Source organism: Chrysochloris asiatica, unplaced genomic scaffold (genome assembly GCF_000296735.1).
Source record: "Chrysochloris asiatica unplaced genomic scaffold, ChrAsi1.0 scaffold00289, whole genome shotgun sequence".
In the NCBI taxonomy this organism is placed as follows: domain Eukaryota; kingdom Metazoa; phylum Chordata; class Mammalia; order Afrosoricida; family Chrysochloridae; genus Chrysochloris; species Chrysochloris asiatica.
Window position 1 is genome coordinate 3,168,364 of NW_006408807.1, and position 9,479 is coordinate 3,177,842.

The following is a 9,479-nucleotide window of genomic DNA, read 5'->3' on the forward strand; positions in this document are numbered from 1 at the left end:
GCATGTTTGATCTATTTCAGATTGAAGAAGTTGGTAGAATTCTTCTATTTCATCCTCACTAGTTTAGTGGTTGGTACGTAAATTTGAATAATAGTGGTATTAACTGGGCTTCCCTCTAGGCGCATGAATATTACCCTATCACAAACATCATTGTACCTCATGACTGATCTGGATATGTTCTTTTCGATGATGAATGCAACACCATTCCTCTTCAAGTTGTCATTCCTGGCATAGTAAATTATGTGGTTGTCAGATTCAAAATGGCCAATACCAGTCTATTTCAGCTCACTAATGCCTACAATAAAGGAGCTCTGGTAGTGTAGTGGTTATGAATCGGGCTGCGAACCGCAAAGTCAGCAGTTCGAAACTACCACTTGCTCCGCTGGAGAAAGATGAGGCTTTCTGCTCCCGTAAAGATTTACAGCCTCGGAAACCCTGTTCAGGGTCGCTATGGGTTGGAACCGACTCGACGGCACTTAACAACAACAACAACAAATGTCTAAAATATCGATGTTTATGCATTCCATTTCATTTTTTACAAATTCCAATTTTCCCAGATTCATACTTCATACATTCTATGTTCTGATTTTCAATAGATGTTTACAGCTATTTCTCTTCATTTTGAGTTGTAGACTTATTTTAATTTTCTTCAGCTTTAGCCTAAACTTTCATATGAGCAACTGATGGTCTGTTCTACAGTTGGCCGCTGACCTTGATTTTGTTGATGATGTCGTAAATTTAATTTCTATGTATTCCATCTGATGAAATCCGTGTGTATAGTCAGTTGCCTTTTATGTTGTTGAAAAACGTATTTGCAAAGAATAACTCAATGATCTTGCAAAATTTTATCATGTGAACTTCAGCATCATTTCTACTAGCAAGGCCATATTTTTAATCTACTGATACTGTTTCTAACTTTCACATTTTAATCACCAGTAATTACCAATGAATCTTGACATTATCATTGAATCTTGATCATTTTCAGACTGAAGAAGTTGAAATTCTCATTTCATCATCACTAGCTTTAGTGGTTGGTGTATAAATCTGATTAATAGTGGTATTAACTGTTTTTCCTTGTAGGTGCATAGATATTATTCTATCACAGACAGCACTGTATTTCACTACAGATATTGAAATTGAAATGCTCTTTTGAGGCTGAATGCGACACTATGTCTTTTCAGTTTCGCATTCCCAGTATAGTAAGCCATATGATTGTGTAATTCAAAATTGCCAATATTAGCCATTTTAGCTTACTATTGCCTAGGATACTGATGTTTATTTATATGTTCCATTTCATTTCTGACAACTTCTCATTTTCCTCAATTCATACTTCGTATACTGCATGTTCTCATAATTAATGGATGTTTGCTGCTGTTTTGTCTCATGTTGAATTTGGCCACATCAGCAAACACAAGTCTAGAAATGACATGCTCCATTCATGTCATTAAGATCAACACTAGTTTGATGAGGAAGCTCTTACCCAGTCGTATTTGAGTGTTCTGGCAAACATATCTGACAATGTTCTACTGCTATTCATAATGTTTTCAACAGATAGTAATCTAGAAGTGGTCCACCTCTCCTTCTTACTCATCAGTCTTAGTCTGGAAACTCTACTGAAACCTTTCCACATCGGGTAACCCTGCTGATATTTAAAATATCAGTGGCAAAGCTTCCAGCACCACATTCACAAAAAAGGCACTGCCACACAATAAACTGACAGGTGAGTAGTGGTCCCTAACAACGGTTTGCTACAAATCCAGCTTCTTTACTGTCTGTAATATGGTAAAAGAAAGTTGATCATATTGTTAATCTCCTCAAAAACTTCAAGCAAACAAATGTGAAACTCTCAAGCAGTAGATTCAAGGTTTGCTATTATATATTTACTTTTCTACTAAGTCCTCTGTTGCATTTTATAATTTGGCCATACCAAGTTGATTTAAATTCCCTAAGTACCTTTAAACATTCTATTCCTTATGCTTGTGATTTACCTACTGAAACTGTTTTCATGATAGATCTCTTTTGTAGAATATGACAATACCTAAACCCTTGACACTGGATTTCTCCATGTCATGTGACACTGTAGGATCGGCACTGGACTGCAAACCACAAGATCAGCGAACTACATGATTAGCAGTTCAAACCTACCAGCTGCTCTTCAGAAACCCTATACAGGGTCGCTATGATTTGGAACTGACTCAACAGTACTTAACAACAAACGCTTGATAAGAATGAATATTATCTCAGCTCTGTCCCCAGAGCACTTATGACATTATCATATTTAATATAATGCAGTATTTCTTTACCAATACTACAGTGTTGTCTGTACCAAGATCCTTGTCAGAAAGAATTAGTTCATAGTCCTATCACATAACATGATCCTTGATACACATTTTAAAAATGTTTGCTGCCAATTTTATTTAGGAATGGGAATGTCTTTCTGGACATAACCTGCAAGTGGATAGAATCATGTTATTTCTCTAAAAATAAAGCTTTCATTATAAAGAGCAATAATCCAAACCCACTGCCATCAAGTTGATTTTTAACTCATGTTGTTGTTAAGTGCCATGGTGTTGTTTCCTACTCATAATAATCCTGTATAGTGTTTCCAAGGCTAAAAATCTTTGTGGGAATAAAAATCCTCATCTTTCTCCTGCAGAGATGATGGTGGGCTCTAAGCCCCTGCCTGTGGTTTGCAGTCCTGTGTTTATCCTACAGAGTCACTGTGTTGTGTTCCCAGACATAAGCTGTAAGAGGGCAGGATCTATGTTATTCATCTAATCATAAAGCTTTGCTTACAGAAACCTAAGAGCAAAACCCACTGCCATCGAGTTGTTTCTAACTCATAGCAACACTATGAAGGTCGAGTCTGTGAATCTTTACAGTAGCAGATAGTTTCATCTTTCCCTTGAAGAGCGGATGGTTGGTTTGAACCTGTGACTTTACAGTAGGCAGCCCAACACCTCACCCAAACCTTTTCAAATATTTATTCTGTGAATAAATTAAAACAATTATCCAGACCAGAAGGGGTAAAACAAATTTATTTAGGATAGGAGATGTAGTATTAAGAAAGCATTCAGCTACTCTAAATGAACTCAAGTCTCCTGATCAGTTAAAATGCACACTTAAAGAACTGAAAAAGGAGTAAATTTATTCTCATTAACATCTGGAAATCCTACAGAGGAAGAGAGGTATTAAAGATTAAAGGCATACTGAGATAGAAAGATAGTGGCTGCTTAGGGCTGAGAGTATAGAAATGGCATCTAAAGGACATGGGGTTTCTTTTTGAGAGGTGAAAATGTTCTAAAATTTATTATAGTGGTATTGCACCTTTCTGCGAATATACTGTAAAGTCCACTGAATTGTACGTTTCAGATGAGTGAATTTTATAGGTATATAAATTATGTCTCAAAAAAGCTGTTACTAAAAGAAGAGTAAAGGCAGTAAGGTGTGTCAATTTAAAATATATATATAAATAAACAAGGAAATTTTATCAATTACAGATTGAGTAGCCATGCAAAAGTCAAGAAGTGATTAAGTGGCTGGAATATTACTACTTTAAAACAAGTATTAATTACCAGGAGCAGATAAAAATATATTGAGAAATTTAATTTCCTTCTGTAATAAAAAATCAAAACAAGGAACAGTAAGAGCAGATAAAATAAATACAATAAGACACAGTATATGAAGATTCCAAGATTACAAAAAGGCTTTTGGAAAATGTCTCTAGTAATAAACATCTATGTGAGTAAGATGAACTGGGGAGACATGTATAATTTAAAGATATACATGCACACACAAGTGTATAAAGTGTAATCAAAACTTGCTAAAGAATTCCTCTAGCTATTGTGAACGTATCCCAATAAAAACTGGAAAGTGAACTAACACGTGAAAGGTCAGAACAAAGAAGAATAAATGATCTCAACAGTCTTGAATAGGAACCAAATTTCACTTGAAATGTAATAGGTAATGTAATGGAAAATTGTTATTGTTGTTAGGTGCCTTTGAGTTGGTACCGACTCATAGTGACCCTATGCACAACAGAATGAAACACTGCCCGGTCCTGGGTCAACCTCACAATTGTTGCCATGCTTGATCTCATTGATGCTGGCATTCTAACAATCCATCTCACTGGGGTTCTTCCTCTTTTTCTCTGACCCTCCCTCCACCTTGCCAGACATAATATCCTTCTCCAGTGACTGGTTTCTCCTGATGCATGTACGAAGTAGGAGACATGAAATTTGGCCATGATACCCTTCCTTCTCCAGTGAATGGTCCATCATCTCCTGGCCTCCAAGGAGCACTCTGGATGTACTTCTTCCAACACAGATCTGTTTGTTCTTTTGGCAGCCCATGGTACTTTCAATATTCTTCTCCAACATCAAAACTTAAATGCATCAATTTTTCTATGATCTTTATTCAAATACTGTCCAACTTTTGCATGCATATGAGGTTACTGAAAATATGGCTTTGGTCAGGTGTACTTTAGTTCTCCAGCTGACATCTTTGCTCTTCAGCACTTTAAAAAAGGTCTTGTAGAGATTTCCCTAATGCAATGTCATTTGATTTCTTGACTGCTGCTTCCATGAATGTTGATGGTTGATTCAAGAATGAAGTTCTTAACAACTATAATCTTTTCTCCATTGATAAATATTTTGTTTATTGGTCCAGTGGTGAGGATTTTTGTTTTCTTTACATTGAGATGCAATCCATACTAAAGGCTGTGCTCTTTGATCTTCATCAGTATTTTAAGTCTCTTCACTTTCAGCAAGCAAGGTTGTATAATTTGCATATCTCAGGTTGTTAATGATTCTTCTTCGAATCCTGATGCCACGTTTTTCTTCATATAACCCAGCTTCTCAGATTATTTGCTCAGCATACAGGTTGAATAAGTATGGTGAAAGAATGCAACCTTGTCATACACCTTTGTTAATTTAGAAACATTCAGAGTTCCCATGTTCTGTTCGAACAACTGCCTCTTGGTCCAGGTACAGATTCCTTATGAGCACAATTAAGGGTTCTGGAATACTCATACTTTGCAATGTTGTCCATAGCTTGTCATGATCTACACAATCAAAAGCCACTGCATAGTCAATACAGCACAGGTAAACATCTTTCAGGTATTCTCTACTTTCAGCCAAGAACCATGGAACATAAGCAATAATATCCATCGTTTCACATCCTCTTCTGAATCCAATTTGATCCTCAGAAGAGGATGTGGAACGATGGATATTATTGCTTATGTTCCAAGGCTCTTGGCTGAAAGTAGAGAATACCAGAAAGCTGCTCCTCAGAAACTCTATACAGGGTGGCTATGAGTTAGAATCAACTCCACAGCACTTAACTACAACAAATGTCTTCTGGGTTACCCTCTTTCCTTTAATAACCCAATATATGTCCCATATTAAAGGGTTACCCCTTCTTAATAGCCTTCCCATTTTATTCAAAGCTCACATCAATTTCTCTCCGAGATCTTCACATTTACTCCCTACCATCATTTGGCAATTAATTTTATGTATTTATTTTGTCTTCAAAAGAGTACCTTAAGTTTCCAGATAAAGAACCTAAACTTCAAAATCCATCATTGTTTAACTTTTAGAGAATAATCTATGACTCAGAAGCTGGCATACAGTTAGGTCTCAAAATGTGTTATATGCAATCAGAAAGTTATGAGTTCATTGTATTCTATAAATTCCCTTGGAGAAACACCACAAAATACTTCTCATCAGACACTTTCAGTTTAATGCTTCATAAAACCATCTGTTGCACTATCCATTCCTACTTTATGTCATCATCACTTAGAGAGAATAAACGGACCAATCAGCCAGCTTAATTTAAGTGAGTTATAAGTATAACTGTTTAAAAAGGAATAGAAGTGTTAATGTTTAAGTCTTTATAATCACATCACAAGAATGCTTACCTAATTCCACTGAAATATCTTCAAGAAGTTTCTGCTACACTGCTTTATAATCACTGGCTATCCTCAACACAAAGTGACAAGTAAGTATTGCCATCACTTAAAGGGGCAGAGGGAGGATGGGGAGAAAAGATTTTAACTTTATATCCAAAATTACTAAGCAATAAATAATAGTTCCAATATCAAATTTTAATGGATATAATTTCACTTCTTTGCTAGTGATCCAGTTTTCTGAAACTTCAGCCAGACAGAAAATAAAGTCAAACCCAAACAATGTTCTAGAGCACTTACCTCTTTAAATCTTCTTTTGCAAATTAAATGCCAGAAAATTACTCATACAGTCTAAATTTCAGAAGCCATTTTTTTCCTGGCCTAATAAAAGGATAAAATATTCACTCTGTAGACATACATATATATCCCTTTTAAGTAAAATTGCAATCTAGAATAATAACTTTTAAATAATTATTTGCCATTCACTTAAGAATAATTTAAAACTCTTAACATGTAAAAATAATCTTGATTGTTCATACATTCATGAGTAAATGTTGATTTCATCTGCACTTAAGGAGTCTAAAATGATCACTTACGTTTTTGTGATTAACACATTTCATTAGAACTAGTTCTCTGTAAGCACGCTTTGCATGGGTTTGATTCTGAAATGGACGACTTAGCTTCTTGATTGCAACATTTCTTTCAAGAATGGCATCATAAGCTGCACTGTAATTAGAGATTTAAAAGCAAAAAACATAAAATATTAAGTAAAAATCTGTAAAATTTCCAAAATATTCATGCATATCCCATACTTCCTCAAAGATATATGAGTAGAGTCAATTTCCTAGTCTGTGATGCTTAACAAATATTTTTCTATACATATGAGAATAAATAAAAAAGTGGAGCTATAAAATCATACAAACTTTATTATAAAAAATATCAAATGTGAAGCTACTATTTTTTGATATATTCTTCATCTGGATTCCTAATGTGGTACTGCAGGATTATGCACTTGACCACAAGGTCAGCAGTTCAAACCCACCAGCCGTTTCTTTGAAACTTTATTTAGGGTCCCTTTGAGTCAGAACCAACTCGACAGCGTTCAACAACAATCGTTTCCCCCCCAAAAATTCTGCTCTTGTATTTACACCATGTCAAAACAGCAATTTAGGCACGCTTGAAGGACCCATGTTGTGTTCTTTTTCAATGTTCTTTAAGTTTTAGAAACAAAAAGAAGTCTGATAGAGTAAGATAAGGGCTGAAGGTGAACAGGGTAAATTTCCCACTGTAACTCTCATAGAAAACTCTTTGAAGATTGAGCAGATTATTTCTCAGCATAATTTTTTGTTTTTTCTTTTTCTTACCAATACACTTTTCAATTTTCTTATAATTTCTTCATAATAAGCCTTCATGATCGACCTGTGTCCTCTAAAAAAATATACCAAAGAGGAGGAGCCAGATGGCAAATTAGGCAGAAAGGCTGTATGGGCCCTCTGCAGCAAGGACAAGGAAAACTGGACAAGACAGACACAGAAGATGGTTCTAGAACTCTGAACCCCTGAGGAAGGGATAGAAAAGTGGATAAAGTGCTTACTAGGAGACAGAGTTGAATAGATGTGGAAAAAGAAGAGGTGATTGACAGGCAGCAGCAGCAGACAGAAGCTGCTGCAGACATCTTGAGAGTTCAAGAATGGCTTTAGATACATGAAAACATATTCACAATACAGGAACCTATCGTTGGCTCATGGAATTGTTACTGACTGCATTGAGTTGATTCCAACTCATCGAAACCCTGTATAGGGTTTCCAAAGAGTGACCAGTGAGTTTGAACCTCTGATGTTACGAGTCTAACCAACCTTATGGTTGAGTGCTTATCCTACAGTGCCAGACCAGGACTCCCTCACAAAGACAAAGGTGCATCTTTATTTTATTTTTTCTTTTCTTTTTTACTGAATAGCATAAACCCCAAGGAATCTCCCACTTATCCAGGAGGCTGGACCGGACATAGAGCTCCTGGGAAGAAGTTATATACCATAACCCCAGTAGGGCAGGCACTGCTCTCACTAAGAGAAGGGGTTGAACTGACAAATGGGTAAAGAGAAAACAAGGGAATGGGAGGAAAAAAAAAGAGGGAAAGGAGGCAAGTGATCTGTGTGGGCCTGTCAGATGCAGCATGGCCATTTTGAATTTTCTCAGGATAGTAAGCATACCACTTACTGGCAAAGAGAAAGTTGAGAAAAATAAGGAAAAAGTCATGAAAGTGCTAGAGGAACAATCAAATAAGACAGATATAGCACTGGAAACTATTCAAAACCTACAAAAAGAGGTCCAAATGATTAATAATAAAATATCAGAAATGGACAATACACTCTTAGGGCAAAGGAGAAGAAATGAAGAGATGGAACAAATTTTTCAATACTACTAAGAGAGAAGAGCAAGCAGAAAAAAGGATACAAAAATCTGAAGAAGGTCTAAGATTCATGTTGGACAACATGAAGAGAAACAACTTAAGAATTATCAGCATTCCGGAACAGAAGAATCACACAAGTCCATAGAGAAGATAATTGAAGAGCTTCTGGAATAAAATGTCCCTAACATCCTGAAAAGCAAAAAGATAAGGATTCAAGAAGTTCAACAAATCCCAGAAAGGATAGACTACAAAAGAAAATCAGCTAGACATATAATAATCAAGCTGTCCAAAATCAGAAAAGGAGAGAATCCTGAAAGCATCTTAGGGAAAAGAGAAGCGTTACATCCAAAGGCAGCAAGTCAGATGAAGCTCAGATGTCTAAGAAACCAAGTAGGCAAGAAGGCAATGGAGAGACGTATATAAAACCCCAAAAGATAAAAAAACAAAAATGCCTACCAAGAATCCTCTACCCAGCAAAGCTGTCAATCAAATACAAAGGTGTTTGTTTAATTGACAAATCGAGGATAAACATTACAGGATAAATAGAAGCTAAGGGATTTTGCTAAAGCTAACTTTTCAATACAAAACATCCTAAAAGTACTTCTGTGGACTGACAACCAATAAGAACAGACAACAACCAGAGATTGACACATGTGGCAACACCATCGGAATTCAATTGACAAATGGAAGAAGCGAGAGTAGAACAAAACTATAAGAACAAATTCAGAGGATCTGGGATGTCAGTCTATAATCAAAACAATTACAATGTGAAAGAAGGTAAACATATAGGAACAGAGATCCAGGTGGTAAGAAGGTCAGTTAGATTACAGGATAAACTGGACTGTCTTAAATACAGGGAAAAGTTAATGGAATATAACATAACATCAAAGAAAATTAATACTTCACAACATATCAAGAAAATGAAAATCCAAGAAGAACATGGAACATTAAAACTATGAAGAAACTAACAAGAAAGAACACAAAAAACATGAACTCAGCACACAAAGATATACAGAATAAAGAAACCAGCAGCACATAACAAAACAAACATAATGACAGCAATTAATCCATACTTATTGAAATTACACTGAATGTAAACTGATTAAACGCACCAGTTAAGAGACAGACAGTACAGTAGCAGAATGGATAAGAAAACAAGATCCT

The 9,479-nt window shown here is 35.8% G+C and overlaps 1 protein-coding gene across 5 annotated transcripts in view; it reads right to left on the reverse strand.

The window, feature by feature from the left end:
• MAPK8 (mitogen-activated protein kinase 8) overlaps positions 1-9,479 on the reverse strand; it is a 135,855-nt gene that overhangs the window by 105,147 nt on the left and 21,229 nt on the right. For all 5 annotated transcript variants that reach the window (XM_006874609.1, XM_006874611.1, XM_006874608.1 and 2 more), the window contains exon 2: positions 6,502-6,631. In XM_006874609.1, the coding sequence (XP_006874671.1) occupies positions 6,502-6,631 (130 nt within the window). The remainder of the gene's footprint in view (positions 1-6,501; positions 6,632-9,479) is intronic.